Source organism: Athene noctua, chromosome 2, assembly GCF_965140245.1.
Source record: "Athene noctua chromosome 2, bAthNoc1.hap1.1, whole genome shotgun sequence".
NCBI lineage: Eukaryota > Metazoa > Chordata > Aves > Strigiformes > Strigidae > Athene > Athene noctua.
The window spans coordinates 41785875-41805963 of record NC_134038.1 but is presented as its reverse complement, the minus strand read 5'-3'; the positions used below and the strand labels follow the sequence as shown (position 1 = coordinate 41805963).

Sequence of the window (20089 nt, the reverse complement as noted above, 5' to 3'; positions counted from 1 at the left end):
GTCTCTCACAATCAGAGAAAACAGCAACAGCCTAGTGATGCCATTCTGGCACTTCCACAGCTTCCTTTAGGATATAATTTTACTATCATTTTGAAAAGTTGCCTTTTAAACCCCCACCTGTATATCTGGGTAACCAAACAACTGTTGAAACCTACACATGGGTTTTGATTCTCTTTCTAACTTGTGACTGCCTTCTAGATACTGTTGGCTCTTCTGACCCCACTTCTGTTGGAACATAAACAACATCCATGTGACTGGAAGTAGAGCAAGGACATGTTTTTACAAGGCAGTACTGTAAGGGCCTGATCCTTAGGCTACTGAATTTAATGGAAAGTCTCCTATTGACCTAAATGGAATTTGGATCCGAGCCCAACACTTCAGTATTAATGCCTGGATGTCCATGTAGTTCTTCATAAGAATCAGGTAGGACCCCGCTAACAGCGGCTGAGAATCATTCCCAATTGATAAGCAGTACTTTTGACCTGTATTTCTTCAGAAGCATACCTAGAAACTATTGTGCCAATACTTCGTTTTGCTTTTTAACATGTTAATGCAGTTATTGCTAGAAATGTTGCCAGCAAGTAGGCCCACAGAGGTAAATATATACACGCATATATGAACAGCTTCAATTTACATACTGTATACATGCTTTATATTCAGCATTCTTACATATAATATAAGCATATATTACCCCAATATATTATATATAATATATAGCATATAATACCACAATATATGGGAATTAAATACTTTTGCAATAATTCCTTTCTGTTTACAACATAAAATCAAAAAGTCAGTGTTGTCTCAAAGAAACCATAGTTGTTCTACTTACAGAGGAAAAAGTTTTTTTTTGGTATTCTATTGATTTCACAAAATTAGTTAATGATCAGGTAATGATCAATTAACTAATGATTAGTTAATGATACAGCCTTTCAGCTGTAGCAATATAATTTCAGTCATTTACAGACCAGACATTATGAAAATACTTCTTTATTAACAGCAGCAATTAAGGTCTCCTTTATAGTAAAATATTCAGTAAATAATTCAGTACATCCACAACATTTGGTAAATGTTCTTGGTACTGTTGGATGCCCATGTGTCCTTTAAATACATGTTGAAAGATCTCATCAAGGGCAAAGACACAACCCTTATGGCCAATATGGCCAGATAAACTTTCTATCAATACAAACAGCTTTATTTGTGAAACATAACCTATTCCAGCCTCAGAAGATTTTTTTTTTTACATAGCCAAGATGGTGTAACATAGTTTTATTTTAAATGAGAAACAGATGCTTCTCTTTAAAGGAGAAAGAGAGGTTTGGCATCCTCTCTACATAGACAAGGAACATGGACTATGTGAGTATTTCAAAGTTTAGGAAAGAGTTTAACTCAATTCAGGTTTTGCATGAATATGTGTCCGAAGCATATGTAGTTGTCATACTGTCCCTTTTCATGATGGTGCCATGCACACATCTAGTGACTGGTGTCCATCTGTGAGCCATGTTGAGGAATGCAACCATTTTTGGACTCTATGACCAGAATGAAGGTTATGTTCAGGTAACAGCAGTGATTATGCCAGCTGGTACCAGGAAGGTCCAGGCTGTGCAGGCTGTGATCAAACTTAGGCAGGCCTGACTCAGCTTTAAATGAGTTATCTTCAGTGCCGTGGCATTAAAGAGGTAGATAGAAGGAAATTGGCTGAATATTTATGCAGCTCCTACAAAGCTTACCTAAGCTTAAGTTTGCATCTGCTGTCTTTGCTGTCTCTTTGGTGGAAGGAACATCTTGAATTGTTTATTCCTTCTCTCAGCTTTTCTGTGTTCACATAATCCTGTCCTTTTTAACATTTTTGACATTTTAGGTCACTTCCAACCCCAAGCCTGTCCTTGAGAAGAATCCCTTCTTCTAGCCTACATTTGTTTAGCCATTTTATAAATGCCCTTGTGAAGCTGTTTATGAGAGAATGACGCTTCTCTGGAAGCATTTTCTTTTTCCTGCCTAGCTCTTTAACTTCTCTAGAGATTCCTTTGACTTAACTCTATCCAGTTTGGTAGAGAACTCATATGCATATTTGCAGTACGGCTGCCTTCCTACCTAAGTCACAAGAGGCAATGATGTTTCACAGTCACAAGAAGCAAATGATGTTTCGTATTTTGTTAATTCCAGTCACCTATTGCAATAACAACATCTGGGACTCTAGAGAGTTCAGAGAGCTTTTTGACACATTCTTGATGTTTCAGAACAAAGAAGTAAGCCATGGGTTGTCATCTATAATTAGCTGAGGTGGCTCAGAAGAACATCTTCAAATCTAAATATACATTTTGTAATCATCTACAGGGGATTGTCATGGATTCATTCAGGGTATGTAAGTAAAAATGGATGTTTTATGAATGTAACCTGGGTACATGTGATAAAGGATATGCAACTTTAATTTGATACAAGTGTTTTAATTCCCCAAATGGAAGCACTAGGCTAATAGTGAAATCTAGTTTTATTAACTCACTTCAAAACCAAACACAGTTCATCTCCAAATCAAAATCTGGCTTCTCTCAAGCTCAAGACACTTCTGCCATTTTTGGCAGAAATTATTTGAGAGCGTCTCTCAGTTTTTCAACTGCTGAATGCAAAGCTTCACATGATTTAGCCTCAAATTGTATTCACGGCATTAACTTAAATATAGTTTGCTGTACATTTTCAGCTGCAGTAGATAGTTGGTTTCCTTGCTAGACAAGAAGATGGTTGGATTTGTGTTATTATCAGATTAGACAATTGTTTTATAAATAGAAATGTTCACTCACCAGACACTCTGATACATCACATACTTGCACATACATAAGTTTACTTACTTCCTTGAAAATTTCTGACTGCATCATACTAACTCCAGAAAGAACAAAAGACTGAGGTATCATAGAAGCATGAAGTACCTGCTGTAAAAGCCTTACATTATAGTTTTCCCAGCTAGGGATTCTAATGTTTAATGGAAAAAAGTAAAAGCTGTACATGCATGTCATCATTCTGTTTTTTTTTTTTTTTGTTATTCTAAGGGAAATATTGCCAAATGCCTTGTAGCACTTTAACAGCTACAAAAAAAGTAAAAAATATCATGCATCAAACATAACCATATTTTTTATTTATTCTTTCTCTGATGCATTCACTGAGAATAGCCTAAACTGTTTTATGAAATTCCAAAACATCTGCATGGACTGGGGCTAGATATAATATACGAATCTGTTGTCTCAAAAAGCAGAAACCAGGTGCCTTTCTGCCATCAACAGACGGGATGCTGCTCTCCTCGTATGCAATAGCCAACTGATTAAAGCACTGACCAGGGCACTTCAGCTATCTACTCTGTCAAGAGATAGTCAGAATTATATTTCCAAAAGAAACATCCTAAATGCCAGCAGCTGCTTATTTCAGGGAGGAGTGTGCCAGGATATGGTGCTCCCCTGCATCTGAAGCTTGGCCACTGTGCAGAAAAGAATTTGGGATTCACTGGGCTACAGAAAAAAAACTGAGGAGAGAGCACACCTGCACATCTGCATTTACTTAGGGGTGGGGAGAAGTACAATCTGGGACAGCTGATGTATTTTTTTGCCTTTTTATATGTTAGCCAAGTGCTCTCACCACATATATATATATATATGAAAATGAGAAAATAATACCAAGTTTACTGTTTGAGTTTTGGGTTTTGTTTTTTTTTTTTTTTATCATGGTTACCATTTTGCTTTTTACAAGTAGCTCAAACTTTTTCATCTATATGCACTGCCGTCTTAAGAGACTGGAATTCCTTAGGCTGTTCAATTTTATTACATCTTAGGCAGTGTAACAGATATTTTGGGTGCCTAGAGACTCTCTGGTTACAAATTGCTGTGCTAATGGCATTAAGGCAATGCCAGTCTTACTAGATATGACCTTTAGTATTTTTATGAAACATAATTGCAAGGTGATGGGCTAGGAAAGCTATGTCTGCCATATACTTCAAGAAGCAATTTTACATGTCCAAAGGATTTATGCTGCCCACAAAACTGAAAAATGTCCAGTGCGTTTGCTGCAGTGTCAAGTGAGGACACCACTTTGACTTAGACACAACGTCAGAGTTTTGAAATATGCTTGAGTATTTTGAATTTGAATAATATTCTCCTTGCTGAGAGGTTTTAGCTTCAGTCATAGCTGCTAAAATATGTCTGCATGAAACTTTAAGTTGTGTCACTACACAGACAGAATTAAAGATTCATTTAGCCAGAGAGAATAAAACAGCGAAATCTTCTTTGTACTATTCAGTTAAACTTGCCATAGATAATATACATATATGTATCACTTATATGCACATATATTACACATTTTAAGTAAATAATATGCATACTGTTATATAAATATACATAGATATACATATATAATATATGAAAGTATTTAATATTTACACAAATATATCTGTATTAAATATATATATATATATTTGAAAGATGCAGCAAAAACTCTAATGTCAGCCAGAAAAAAGGCTGGTTAAGCTAGAAAAAGTGCTTGTTTTATGAAAAAGTAAAATTGCAATTCACAGCATTTTATGTAATGGTATACAAATTACCAGATACCAGAGACTGCATTTCTGGACCTGAATAGTACTAAAAGTTGCAACTAAGGGCAAATATAAAGACACTTGTTTACAATGCAAAGGCTTAGTCAGTACTATAAGCAATATGGCAATCTGCATAGCAGAAGATATAATGCTTTGTAATGTGATTTTTCCTTTACATATCAATTCTTACACACATGAGCAAACTCAACAACAGCCCCATTAATTTCAATCATTATAAAAAAGGAGAAAATACAGGAAATAAACTGATAAATTAAATAGGAATTAATGCATAACTGAAATATTTACACAGTTGTATATTTAGCTTATTTACAGAGTGGTAGCTCTATTTTATGAAGACATCACTAAAGCATTTAAAAGTGCACTAGAGATGGGCTGGCAATCCTGTTGCCAAAGTTGCTGGTAACACTTCCACTCTTTTCAGTTATGATTTTGTCAAGAACACAGTCTGAAATTATACATGCTAGTGTGTGTGTGTGACAAACTCCAACCAGAACTGCTCAGCTTTGGCAAAAATGCACCCAGAGGAAAGCACTGTACGCCTCCCAAAAAATCTGGGTGCCCTCCCTTAAGATGCAATGGAAGAGGGACTTGAACTCTGGAAAGGACAATGATAGGTTGTGATAAAGAGTAATATCTCATCTTCCCGTAAAATGGCACTCAAATTTATAAGCATGTATCATCTGAGAAAGCAGCTGAGACAATTCCTCCATGTGGTCTTTCCTAGTACTGATTGCTCTCTGTGATAAAGAGCAACATGAGTCTGTCCCTCATGTTCATCTTCGGTTTCCTTCCCTATGCACCCATGGCTACGAGTGTATGAAGGAGAAGTGAGGAGTGAGAGGACAAGAGAAGGACTAGGAAAAAGGCTGGCTGAAGTAAAGGTTTGCTGGAGGAGAGGAGAGGATCCCCAAAGCTTGGGATGAAAACTAATGTTCCTGAATTTCATTATTCTGCTGTCAAGCAGAGGCTAAGAAATCTCCTGGCAAAAGGAGATTTAACCCATTTCTCTGCAGTCTTCTATTCTGACTATTCCAGCATCTCAAATGGCCAAGATAGGTGAAATGAAGCTCCAAGTCTGGTCCACTCAGGTATAACATGGCATATGTCCATTCCTTTGCTTTTCAGAAAAATGGAGACTTGCAAATAAATGAGGAAAACATGCACAAACACTCACATACAAGCCCTGGACTCACTAGCTGTTTAAAAATTGGCAATACTTCATGAAAAGAGTGGCAGAATCAGTGTTCAAAAGTTAAAAAACTGGTAGAGCAGCTGCTTTAGGATGTGTGAGACATCTGCTGAACTAGAAACAGGGGACCTGAGCAGCACCCTTGCCTGCTTGTGCCTGCCTCTTCCCCCAGGCAGAGTCCTCTGGGAGGGGAGAAGGAAGAAAGTTTGATAAATGGGTAATTCCTATCATCATAGCAAGATGTCCTGATGTGATGTGAAGCACAACTGAACATCTCATAGCTGCGAGTTAAGCTGACCCTGAAGTCACTGGAGCTCTGCTATGAAGATGAAGGGTGTAATATTGGTCAAATATTCTGAAAAAAGAAGTTCTAGATGTCCCAAGCAGGACACCCGAAACTGCTGAAAACTTGATTTCACAATGATTTAGCTGTGTTTTAAAATATGGACAATACAAGCTTCTCACTCCAGACTGTTACTATTTCTTTACACTAAAACACTGCTGGGATGAGGAGCACAGAAAATCCTGTAAAGAAGCGATGTTAAACAACATGCAGTAAATACAACACAGGAGCTCCCAGGGTGAATACCTGATTATAAGCGTGTGAAATGGGACACACGCGGAGTGTGGTATAGAGTTTAAAATATACCATGTGAGCAAATCATTAATATTGTATTAATGTAGTTTTGGAAAAGGTATGTTACTTTTGGCATGTCTTAACTTTTGAGAATGAGGAATCTTGGAATCTTAATAATATTCTCTAAAAGTAGCTTTTATACATCATAACATAACACACGGACATAAAAGATCAGATGGATTCCAGACAGTCTAAATAATGTATTATATATATTTCTTTATGCTTACATGCTTGTCTAAAGAACTACAACTCTTGTGGTGCCATATAAATGTTTAATAATTTAGAATATACTGACATAGTATTTCATCTGGGTATTTTACATCCTTATTCCAAAATGGATTTGCTTTAGTTACATGTCAGCTCTCTTGGATTCATTGAATGTGTTCATGAAAGTAAGCAATTAGTACTTAGCTTCATTAAGTTTATATTTTGATACTTTCCACACTAGAGGAAAACATTACATTATAGGCAGAATTTAAATAATTGCTTAAAAGTTAAGAAAATGCTTCAGTGCTTTTCTGACTAACAACAAATTTAAGTACAAATGGCTTCATGCACTGAACTGATCAACAATCTTTTATTTTTTTTCTAAAAACAAATTGCAGAAAATTTTCTCTTTCAAAAAAAAAAAAAGAAAATTAAAATATCATTTTTTTTATATGTGCCATTTCAAAATTAAGCTACATAGAGTGTTATGTAAAGAGTCCATGATGTGCTGAATAATGACATTCAGGTGAAAAGTTGGCTTCTTGCATTTCTTCAAAACCGGAATTTTGGGGCTTTTTAGAGCTATCTTCTGCCAATAAGCAGGCTATTTAAAAAAAAATTTGTTTGTGTGTATGTGGTACCCTTTCTGAAGTCATTATTTCTAGAACCAAACAGCTCTAACACAGAAATTAAAGGTACCCTGTAAACCACTTTAACTAAATGCATTAGTATTTATGATAGTAGCTATAAAATTAAAATGCGTAAGACACAAGACCCAAAAATGAATGAGGGGGACACATATTTCAGACTTTTAAATTCAGAACAAACACTGACCAAATATTAATACAATGTAGAAAGATGCATGAAAGGTCCTGGTATGATTAAAAATATAGTCTTCCCCATAAATTATGTACAAATTAAAACAATATACAGAGAAGTATAGTGCAGGACCAACCACCTCAAAAACATTTAAAACTAACAAAGAGTTCGACTCATGTCATATATGCCAGTCCTTCATACTGCTATCTTTACCTCCAAAATTAATTTTATTTATGTAAGAATAAAATATATCTAAATTTGTTTTGACAGACCCAAACTAAGTCATTCTAATTGGCATGATTCTGAAGTCACTTAATTGTTTTTTCACACTGACACAGTGCAGTAATTTCACATTCTTCTGCATATATTAAAGTCTATTACAAATTTTAAAGAGTCTGTTACAAAATTATGGACACTAAGAACGTTTGTATAAATCAATTTAGAAAATTGCTGCTAGCTGTGTACTGGGGATACACTGGTGTGTTCCAGTATAAGAGCCTTATGGTGACCTGTATTGTGCTCACAAAAATCGCTTGCTGAATGTAAAATGGAAGTTCACATTTTCTTATGAAAATCTGCTATGTGAGCTGACTTTTTCTGTACTGTGACTGCAAGGTAAAAAACAGTACTTAAAAAACACCCAAACTGAAACGAGGCATTTTGTGTATTTTTTTTTTTCCCTTATAGGTAGAACAGTGACTCCCAGGCATGGCATATTTGTTATATTGAGGTCTTTTTACCGTTATCAACTGCAATGACACTCCCAGCCTGGAAAAGTGCTGTCTCTATGGCCGGAAGGGAAAGGATATCTTTTCATGGAGAGATGACTGTGTTTACTGAGCATTTGCACCTTAAACCTAAGTTTAAGGTGATAAGAAACAAGGTTATTTGCACTAAATACTACGGTGCTCAGCACCATATAAATGCTGAAAATCGTTTGCAATATGTCACTATATATATATGTGTATGTATATACATTATGTGTTACCTTGGATACAAGGCTTGCTCTGTAGGCAGCTAACTGCTTCAGATATTCCTTCTTGGCAGCTTCAGTTTTCTTTTTGTATACCTAAAAACAAAGAGTGTCACATTGGTAAATTAATCTGGTTTTGTTTTTATATATCACCGGTGTGTCTCATGCATCTTCATAAAGTCTTTCTAAGTAAACAGCCTTTCCTCCTCATATTGCTTAAAGAGTGAAATAATAAACATCAAATATTTTAAAGAAAATATTGTTCTAACTGTGAAACACCCTTTAACTACCCAGTAGTACTGAAAAAACAATATCCCTCATAGCATCTCAGGTTTAATTGTTCAAAGTGAAGCGCAGGGAGTACTTGCAAATGGGACCTTTAGGGACAGGGGAAGGCGGGTGTGGGCCTCTCCACTGGCTTCTACTTGTGAGATGAGTTAAAACCCTCTAGGGAAGATGAGAATGTGCAGAAAGACATCTGAACTAAATGAACACGGAGATGACGGCACCACGCGGATCAGTCAAGAGGTTTCTCTCCTCCCTGGATAAACTGTTGGGGGCAGTCAAAGAAGCTTCATGGAGCTGCTAAGGATAATAAATGTTAGTCATTATTTCAGTCTTGATCCCATATCGGTCTAATTAACTTCTCAGGAGCATGGATCTATTTCTGTACATTTCTCTCAACTCACCAAATTATTTCAAATGTGGCATGTGCACAATCTCATAATAGATTAAAGAGCTTGGAGAATCACTTCAATTTTGCGCAAATTTCAAGATCAAAGATTATCTGCAGGGTTAGGCAGGACCTCATATCATTACAGTAACATGATTTTAGAAAAGCATATGTAGATATTTAGGGCTGAAAGTTCTCAGGAGGAGAGCCAGTTTCTGACCCATGGAGCCTAGCTAATGACTTGCTGTTAGCCATGTCAGTGGCAGATTCGGGAACAAGTCAGCATTTTTTTCTCATTACTTCATGTTTGGTTTTTTTTCTGAAAGGGCAGGAGACATGCAAGCATCTTGGCTTCATGTAACTAAGCAGGATTGACTTCTAGACATCCCTGTTGCAGAGAAAAGCTTAAAAACCATCTAACTGGAAGGTTTAAAAGTAAGGTAGACAAATAAAGGGTTATTTTTCACAATTTTTAAGTCACATGCCAGAGGAAATTCATGTGTTCATGGGCATTTGGGATTCAAAATACTGCACAAAATGGAACTGTAGCTTTGAGTCTCTGCTGTCCAATTCTGAAGGCAAGTCCACAACCCTGGGACCTGCATAAAGCCTCCATGAAGACAGTAAAGATGACCCACCCTCCCCCTCCACACTGTCTAGTTAACTGGGATATTGATTCAAAGGTAAAAGATGTGCAAAGCTATTTATAAAAAATTTTGGGGTGTTTTGAGTTCAACAGATGAAACACACACACACACACACACACACTCCCTGGAAGGATAAACGTTATGAAATTTTAAAGTGATCTCTTTTGGTCTTCCAATGCTCTAGCTGTCCTGTAATAGAGAGGACCTGGCAGCACAGCGTGCACACACAGAGGACAACACAGTTGCAAACATAAGAGTGATAGTGTCGGGCTGGAAGAATCCAGTACAACACATTTTTATAAAGAATGTGCTCATGAAACATTTTTTTGTTTCACTGAGGCTTTGCTTTCAGAGACAGAACAAACCCCAGATAACTGGCTGGCAAAACTCAGAGGCTGCCTAAAAGGATTAAAGATTTTGCTTCCCAGGGAACCAAAAGATCATAATGGAAACAGAGAAGTCTTAGGCTTCTAAAATTGTAAAGACAGAAAGGAAAAAAGATTGGTTTTAGCTGTGCAACTGTATCTGTGCACCCTTGTAATTTCCCCAGATTAAGATAAATATATAGTGTTGGCTGATCTCCTATTGTTTTGCAAAATAAATGGTAGCAATTTACTTTTTAAGTTGTAATCACTTGTGATTATTAGGGAAATGTACTGTTTGTTTTGATAATGAATAAAAAATTAGTCAACAATCCGTTCCTAGCTGCTGAAATAAATTTAGGTTGACCTACAGAACAAAGACTAACTTATACCACTTTGTATATTGCAATGCCTCTGCATCATTCTGATAGCCAGTTGAAAACACAGAGCTAAACAAAGAATTTTACACAGAATAATGACCTTCAAAAGATTGTGTACCTACAGCTTCCACATTGGGTTTTATTTTGCATTACACAAATATAAAAAATATATACTCCTGCTGTGCTCTTACAGTCACAGCATATTGAAAGAGTCCTCTGGGACCTGACTTTTCCCTCAAATAATCATATTGCACAAGGTTAACTCAGTAATAGGAAGCTAACAGCAATTCTGTAAATCTCCATCTAAACCATCACTACTTCATAGGAATGTGATCATACAGTTGTTATTTAATTATTTCCTAACTATACATCTACCATGTTCAGTGTACACATTGTCTTGCCCTCTTCTCTTGGTCTTCTGGTGAGTCATTAATAGCCACATAAGCACCATGTTTTCCATGGTAATATAGACATTCACCATGTAATAGAAGGTAATTATAATAAAAATATAGTCCTTACTGGATGGGGAAAGGTGTTTGATGACCCCAGCCTGCTTTGATGTTTTGCATTGGACAAAATGGTCCCCACAGGCTGGCTTGTCTGGAGGAGGTCAGCTCACCCCACCTCATACCTGTAAGAGCATTGGCATGTCCTCTGAGGACAACAGCTTGAGTTCTCACTGTCAATATGCTGTTGTCCTTTGGAGATGCTCAATGTTTAGGTCAGCATAGAAGTAGGTTGATCCTCATGCTAGTTTTGGAAATTCTGATTGGTCCTGGCTTACACTACAAATTAGGATAAGTTCTGCCTGTCAGGGGAGTTGTTAATTTTCATGAGTAAAAACAAGGTCTAGTTATCAATTTTCTCTGAAGAAAAATGAATGTGGCCCTGGCAGCAGATACCAGTTCACTGACTTTATGCTAGACTGGACTTGTACTGGTGCCTTATTGAAGACAGGGCAAGTGGGGAGCATCCTCTGCATTTGCAGCAGCACCTCAAACAGGTATGAGCAAGTCAGCTGCCCCTCCCAACCTGCTTTTCCTTGCAGCTGTGAGAAGTTTTAGCCCTCTGGCTTAAATAGTTTTGTGTTGTAGTAAGGATAATAGAGTTGCATCCTTGCAGCGCTTTTGGGGAGGAAAAAGCCTTGTGTCGTCATTCAAGGGTGCTCTAGAAAATGGCTGAAGCTCTTTTGAGTTTCATGCTTAAGACAGTGCCAAATTATGAAACACATCATTTCCAATAATACATTTAACATTTTTCCTGTAACAAGAAGCAGGCTTCTGTTCTGTTGCTTATCTATAGTGTATAGTGGCAATATTTAATTTTAACATCTCAGAAATCTTTTATAAGGTCATTTTTCCCTCCTCCGTGAAGCAAGCAACAATTATTAAATAAGTAACTTGACAGGAGCATATACTTATGGAATTAAGTCATTTCTAGCTTGCTTTAATTCAATTAACATGATAATTGAATGTCAACTGATTGTCATTCAGGCAGTAAAGGCCCATTCTGATTCAGCAGCAGATTTGTTTCCTTACGCAGTATTTTTTTTTCTATATTGTCCCAGTTGTGGAAACTGAATGTTGCCAGAAAAAACATCATTTCTGTATATGCAGGGTGGGTCAGCTTAATTTATTCTTATTCTCTTTAGCTTGTTATAGAAACCCCAAACCACCAAGATTACATTCATTTGTCTACAAATGGAAGCTGCTGGCATTATTTTCCTACTCTGCTTCACGAATGCAAATTTACATAGAATAATACACAGGTTCTTAGTTTACTATTTAATTATATTTCCAAAGTGTACCCAGTAAGGTAGCTTCAAGTTCCCTTACACTATTCAGCAAAGAATGCAGCAATATAGAAGAAGATACTTTCCAAAAGGAGTAAATATGAAAGTCTACCTTGTGCATATAAGTATATAAGATAGCGACTGAATTAGGCCACTGGGGAAAACAAATGCCTTGGCCTCCCCCACTGTTAATCTAACAGTCTGGGACCAGCCCCCAGGCCTTCACAGTGGCACCCTTTAGCTCAGGTTCCCTGGGCTGAGCATACATGTGGGCTACAAGCCTACACTGAGGGCTGAACTCTTTTTGTTAATAGCGAAACGCATCCTTAAACTGACTGCCCCAAAGTTTCATGTGGAGATAGAGGGGTTGTGGGCTATATGGTTAGCCACAAGCACTCACAAATACTAGATTTACCAAATTAAAACCACAGTAGAACCACACTTCTGTTTTATGATGCCAACTTCTGGTCATGTTTTTGCTTCATGTATTTTAACTGCTGATTAGTTCTTGTCTTCTTAGATCATAAATTTCTTGAGGCAGGCTTTGTGTCTCCTGTGCTCTACATGTTGGATAATATGAAACTCATCACTGATATATATATATATATATATATATATATATATAACTGAAATATACCTGTAATGCCTTGAGTCAAATTTTTGTTCTGGTTAGTCATCTTTTCCCAATGAACTTCCTCTCAACTTGCTTGTGGAGGATTATCAACATATCACAACACTACGCAGAAGGGCTCCTACCTTGTCCCATGTGGCTTGCACCCTTGTTCCCTTAGGGGAACAGATCTTCCTTTCCCTAGTCATCATCACAAGAGCCAAAACAGGCACTCAAACATCTGCAAACATGTTCTCATTTTTGAGTATTAGGTGCTAACAGAAGAAGGCACCAATGACTACAGTCCCCTTTGATACTAGAGACTTGGAGACAGTGAGTTAAACTGAATTAAGCTCTTAGAAGAAAAAGACTTTCATTTGTGCCCCATAGTAGTCTGAAAAAGCTTTCTGTCTCCTAACTGACAAAGCACACTGTGAAGAACCATGCTACTTCCTTGGCTTTGCCTAAATAGCTGGTACAAGGATGACAAAGAAGGGGAAGTTTTCGGTTTGTCTTGTGGATGTCTCCTTAGAGCTGACACTTGCAAGCAAGTTATATTTGTCTTTTTAAAATGATGTAAAGGTGCCCACATTTGTTTTGATGGAAATGTTCCAGAAACCCCCTAAAATAGTATATGCAAAAATAGCAAATCAAAAAGCAACATGACTGATTTTGTCTTTTTGGTCTCCACAGTGCTATTACCCATGGGAGTGTCATTTTCACAGGCTACAGTTACAGGAATGGCATCTGATAAAATACAGTAGGCTGCAATCCAGAATTAAATTCCACATTCAGATTGTCATTCCTGGCCCTACATACCTAGGCTCATAGAAAAAACTTGTATTTTTTACCAAGTGGGAGCCATATCTCTACTTTTAATCTCTGATTTTGCAGTAAAGGCACCTAGAGCTGCACACACTTGTCTAAAATATGGAGAAAGATATTCCCACAGCAGTCAGAAAAAAAAAATCCTCAGAATTGTTTAATGGATACTGAAATATGTTACCATTTGATTTTTAATCTAGGTACATACAGTAAGAGGCCCAGGGCTAGTTATATGGCTCAGCAGTCTCTTTGACTGTAGAGCATGAAAAAGACACTGATGACATATTAGAGGCTTAGGGGAAAGAATTCAGTCTTTCTGGCATACAGGGGAAAGATCACAGGCCAAATTCAGCTCTAGCACAAATAGTGAAACTCGACAGAGATCACTGGAAATTGCAACCATTTGTGCCAAGTCTAAATTTGACCTTACAAGCTTGATGCTTATAGCTTACAGGAGCGGGACTGTACATTTTATCAGAAGCATGTTGGATCAAAGTTGGGTACAAACCAAACAACATTAAACATATGATTTATGTGGTGATTATTCACACTTGCTGGTATTCTTTTTCTTTAAAATAAGGATGTGAGCCTGAATAATAACTGGGCCTAAATCCAGTTTTGTATGTAAATGATTTAAAGCCATGTTCCTATCGAACTCCAATGTATGGATAAAGGGTGGGGAAGAAGAATGAGTAGAAAATTAAGGCGATTACTTATGCATGCTGTGGCAGTACTTGAAATCCAGGGTCCTTTTAGCCCAGCGCCTTCCAAGTACAATGAGAAAGTGAAGAGCAGTTATAGTCAATGTTTATAACTCGGCAGCCACTCATGGTATTTATCTAGAAGCTATGTCTGTTATATAGAGGAAATGGATATTAGAAATTCACCCTGGGCAGGGTGGGGTGTCTGATGTTCCCCACAACTTCAGTGCTGCTGGGCGGCTGCAGGAAGACCAAGCTTCCAGGAGGGCTGGGCATGAGGCCAGCAGACAATAGCCTCTATTACCTGATACAGAGTAAGATGCAGCAGCTCCTATGGTGACCTACATTAATTTTTTTCTTTTTCTGCAGCAGAGGGGAATATTTCCCACCCTGAGTGTACAGCGAATTCCTGCTCAGCCCAGCTCTGGGTGGGAGAGAGATGGGCCAACTGTCATAAGTCCTGCAGCAAAAACGCATTGCAAACAGGGGGCCTGACACTGCCCCCTTCTGAAATCAGTGGAAGTTAAGGGGTTCAAAGATCTGGCTCTGTGGAAGCCAGGACAATAGAACAACATGAAGATATAAATTTATATGTATGTACATATATATATACATAGACATGAGTTTGTATCTGCGTGTATGCATGACTATTCTTGGCCCATTTGTGTTCTGGCTCATTAAGCCCAGCTGCTTGAGAGGAAGGTAGAAGGAGCAGACATCAGGGTGAGGATCAGTTGTTTTAAACCCTTGATGCACTCATCTAGATCTTCAGAGGGTAGAGATGCAATTTCAGTACAGAAATTTGTCAAGAAAAACAGGAGAACTCTCAAACAAGCCTAAGGTGCAACATTGGTAAAAGCAACTTTGCTGGTGCAGGTAGCTGGAAGGGGAGGTGTAAGCTGCTGTCTGTTGTGCCTATTCCTGAATCCATTCTGCTTGTAATTCACTTTGGCAGTGTGCATACACAGATGTGCCTTCGCTTCCTGTTCTCATTTACAAAAATAAAACAAAGCTAAATTTAAACCTTGCACGGTTGTTTATCAACTAAACTGAAGGTACATTCTCATCCTCTTACAAGTATGTTAAAATTATTCCTTGGACATTGCTTCATTAGAACAGAGTTAATAATGAAAAAAAAAAGATGCTTTTTAAAAGGGGAACAAGAGGTAGATAAATAAACATCTGCATGAGTATATGAGCATATATAAGAGTGAACAAACTGTAAATTTATGTTTTCATAATGATACTGACTAACTTGACCTGATGGTCTGTGTATTCTCTAGAGCTGTTACAGCCCTACACTTCAGTCCCCTGAAGTGTCTGGTATCCTGACACCGGGCACCCCACATGCGTGGCCATGCAATGGGAACTCAATGGCTCTCCCACCCATGGGATGAGCTCATTTGTCACGTCAAGCGACAGGACAGTGACATTGCACCACGGAAGGGAGGAGGAGCTGGGTTAGGCATCCCCAGAGGCCAGCAGAGCCAAGGCCTCTTGAAACACTGATCTCAGATCCAAGCTGATCTGACTTGTGGTGTCTTATGTCACTAGAGAAGCTCTGGAGACATGAAGTCTTGGCCAGTATTACTTGTAAACCCCCTCCTGATCTACCTGATTCATCCTGGCACTGGATAATGTGCTGCTATATTTAAAACTTCCCTGTGATCAAAAGAGAAACTTATAAAACACACTTTGTTGTTTTTCGTGCCCAAATCAGTCTTGGTTATTTTAGTGAGCAAAACAGAAACCCTTGAACGCTTGTGGGTTATAGCGGAAATGGTAACAGCATCACAAATGTTAACACTAATGCACGAGGACTTCAGTTTACTTAAGTATTGGTAACATACAATCCAGGTTCCATCAGACGTTAAAGAATAAACTGCAGCTTTTATCTAGTGGGTCTTTGAGCACCAATGAGGAGTAAATGATTTGATTTTGTGAGCTCCGAGGATTTGTCAGCTGCCTCATAAGTATAATTCTGGCTCTTCATATTCCTGCTGCTTCTAATTTAGCAGGACAGGCTCATAATTGAAGCAAATTAACTATTTACACTTGCCACTTCTACCAGGGGAAGAGGACACATCAGCAGGAAAGAATGAGTGGGAAATTAAATTCTTCCCACTTGTGTCAGATCTGCCCTTATATAAACACATTAACAGTAATTTCACGAGGCGTCAAACACAGGAATAAATACTGAGGGACAAAATAATGAGGTGCTGCTATTGAGCTGAACTGTTGCAGCTAATATTACTGTGTATGAATTATAAAGCCTGAAAGAAGGCATATGTTACAGCACTCAAGCAGTTGCTTCACCTGCTTCTTCTGATCACTAAGTTTTGAGTCCTCTAGGTGAATCCATCCTTCTTCCACCTGCAACATTTAAGTAAACACACAGACACACATACACACATATACACATGTATGCACACTAAGCTGTTCATAGGAGGCCAAATTAATTCCTGCAGAATTCCAGTTAAATCACTGAAGTTACACCAGAGATTAATTTTGTTGAATGTTGAATAGACATTCAATTCCATTTTTAGAATAATAGCACATTTATTAAGGTCTTTGGCTGAAGTTTTAAAGTTACACTAATGTAAACAAGAACATTTTGTTTGTAATTTGCCACATCTATTACAGCTTTACCAGGACTCCAATTAGAAACTTAAGGTTCATTTAGTACACAGACATCTGGTACTGATTTAAACTGACTTTCCTTTTTCATCTAAGGACAGAAAATGACCTAAGTAGCCTTTTTACCCAGTCTGAACCAGTGTTCTGTCTGAAAGCCAGAGACTCGACCATTTAGCATGCTGAACCCTCTTCCCTGGGGGCTGCTTTTCTCCCCTTTGCAGTAAAAATGTGTGCAAAGGGCAAAGATGTACATAAATAAGCTATAAAAATGGGATGCACGGAAGTATAATATTGACTAAAGAGAAAACAGTGCTTGTGATCGTAAGAGAGGAACTAGCAAAGCCACTGAAAATATACCTGTGCTATGACTACAGCACTGGGGAGAATATAACCCAATATACTACTGTTACAGCTGCTTTCCATTCATAGGTTTATTAATCTGAACAGTTTTAGAAAAAATTTACAGTGAAAAATGAAGGAAAATGCACCGTTCCTACTTCTAATCATGTGTAATTATTGCACCCAATTCAAAATCTGAGAAGAAACCTTTACAAAGTCCACCATGACCACTAAAGTCCTTCTAATTTCTAGACTCCTCTGTGTACATAGGCATGGAAAAACAAAACACAGACACATATCAGTGTTGTTTGCAAATGGCCCTGTATGCTCAGAAATTAATGGGAGCAGTTATAGCATACGACCCCAAAATGCAAATGTCTTCATATGGTAGAATGAGGGTAGAAATACACTGGTATCTGCTTTAATGTAATAAATTGCAATATTCTCACAGTACGAGCATCAGAGTGTGATACATTTTAAGTATAACTCCATCCTAATTTCAGTAAGGCATCCACCATCATCTAGTTCATAATAAAGTTTCCTTTTTTGTCTTTCAAATCCTATTTTCTCAAATAACATTTTCCTAGTTTCTTCACAGTTTGAAAAGCATATGTGGTTCTTGCACAAACCCTTTCAAGCTACAGTCTTATACGTCAGGTTATCAAAATTTTTTTGCAAAGGCTTAGACATACATATACTGCCCTTAGGTCGTTACTGTACTGAGTTTCAATACCTTTATTTATTCTGTGGTCAATCTTCAGGAATAAACAAGAAGAATTCTATGTATTTCAGAAAAAGCTGGCTTAGGTCATAGGAACAAAGAAGATTTCATTTTGGCATGAAAACATGAGGTTATTCTTCTTTCTCAATAGCTGCATTATGTTCTACTTTCTGATTCATTTATGTTTACTATTTAAATAGTAAAAGGAGTTCCAATTCAGGAAACATAATGTGGAAACATAATTCTATTTAAATTCCAGAATAAGCATTAGCTTCCAAAACATAAAAGCCAGAAGCTTTATGATAATTGAATCCTTTTCAGCAAGTATAATTCATCAATAAAGTATTCCTCTAATGATGTTATTGTTTCTTTATTTAACTATTTTTGAATTTCTGAAGCTTCTTCAATGCCAAATTCCAAATGCTACATTAATCATCTGTATTTTTAGAGTCCAATTTTTCTACTGGAGACATAGGTTTCATAACAGTTATAATGCTCTGGATCTGAAAAATTAGGCCTTTAAAATACAGACTATCTAGTCAGTTAAGATGTCGTGTAATCATTACTTTGTACTATTAGATCCCTAATGGAATAAAGAATGAGGTTAAATTTATTCTAGAAAATAGGATTGCTGATTTTTCAAAATATGGACTACTTTTTTTTTTTTTTTTTTTTTGTACAGTGCTAGATTAGAAAGGGCCTGGGCCTGGAGTTTTAACAATGTGCTTAATAGATGATAATGAATAGGCAAAATGAGTCAAAGAGCAACAAAGATATGGTAACCCAAACTCTCAGAATAATTGGCTTAAAAATCTAGTTGCAGCCATTTTTTCACGGATGTGTCATGTGGATTCCATAACATTCTGCTGTGTTCCAACTTAAATTAAGGATAACAGAGATAGGAAAATAAATTTTGTTCTGATGTTCCAGTGTAGGACTTATTCTATTATTGTTCTCAACCACAAATAGGAAATCCAAGTTAAAACTAGAAATTTTAAGGTTTTATGCACTTTTCTTAAATAGAATTCTGTGGAAAGACTTCAATATTCTGCTGGCACTACTATGACAAGTTCAAAGGAAATGTGCATTTTATATTTTTTTTTTAGGTTTATCTCCATTATATGGTCTTGGACTATTACTCCTGAAGCCAAGTCTTCTGCTTTGTAAGCAGTGCAAATATTATGGAAGGAAAAACTGCACCACTGCAACAGCCACAAATTAAGGGTCTTTATGAAAAATGGTAAAGAAAACAAAGCATAACATCTTGCTTGGTGCCATCACTAGAGAGATGTAAGAATAACTAGATTAATAAACTCTTGAGAAGTTTAGTTTAGTCTGGAGAAGAGGAGGCTGAGGGGAGACCTCATCGCCCTCTACAGCTACCTGAAAGGAGGTTGCAGAGAGCTGGGGATGAGTCTATTTAACAAAGTAATAAGCGATAGGACAAGAGGGAATGGCCTCAAGTTGCGCCAGGGAAGGTTTAGACTTGATGTCAGGAATTATTTCTTTACAGAACGGGTTGTTAGGCGTTGGAATGGGCTGCCCAGTGAGGTGGTGGAGTCCCCATCCCTGGAGGTGTTTAGGGTCAACTTAGCGCTGAGGGATATGGTGTAGTTGGGAACTGTCAGTGTTAGGTTAATGGTTGGACTGGATGATCTTCAAGGTCCTTTCCAACCTAGATGATTCTGTGATTCTGAGAAGTCCAGGTCTCTGCCTTTCACCGTTTCAGGAAAATTTGGATGCATAATCCCACAGGCACAGAAGATGGTCCAAGATACAGATCTAAATACTTAGAGGACTCCTGAGGTATGTGTTTGGGTGTGCAGATTTCAACATGGGGAGTGATTCTGGGCAGGTACGCCGGACAAAGAGGGATGGCATCAAAACCTCTTGCTTGTGAACCTAACTAAAAGCATAGTCAGTATTTTTTCTGAGTCAAAAGTGAACACTCATCATCCTGGTCCTAAAAACTAATGTTCAACT

The 20089-nt window shown here is 37.5% G+C and overlaps 1 protein-coding gene across 4 annotated transcripts in view; it reads right to left on the bottom strand.

The window, feature by feature from the left end:
- Positions 1-20089, bottom strand: part of TOX (thymocyte selection associated high mobility group box) — a 226604-nt gene that overhangs the window by 17469 nt on the left and 189046 nt on the right. For all 4 annotated transcript variants that reach the window (XM_074897711.1, XM_074897713.1, XM_074897709.1 and 1 more), the window contains one exon: positions 8435-8515. In XM_074897711.1, coding sequence (XP_074753812.1) covers positions 8435-8515 — 81 coding nt within the window. The remainder of the gene's footprint in view (positions 1-8434; positions 8516-20089) is intronic.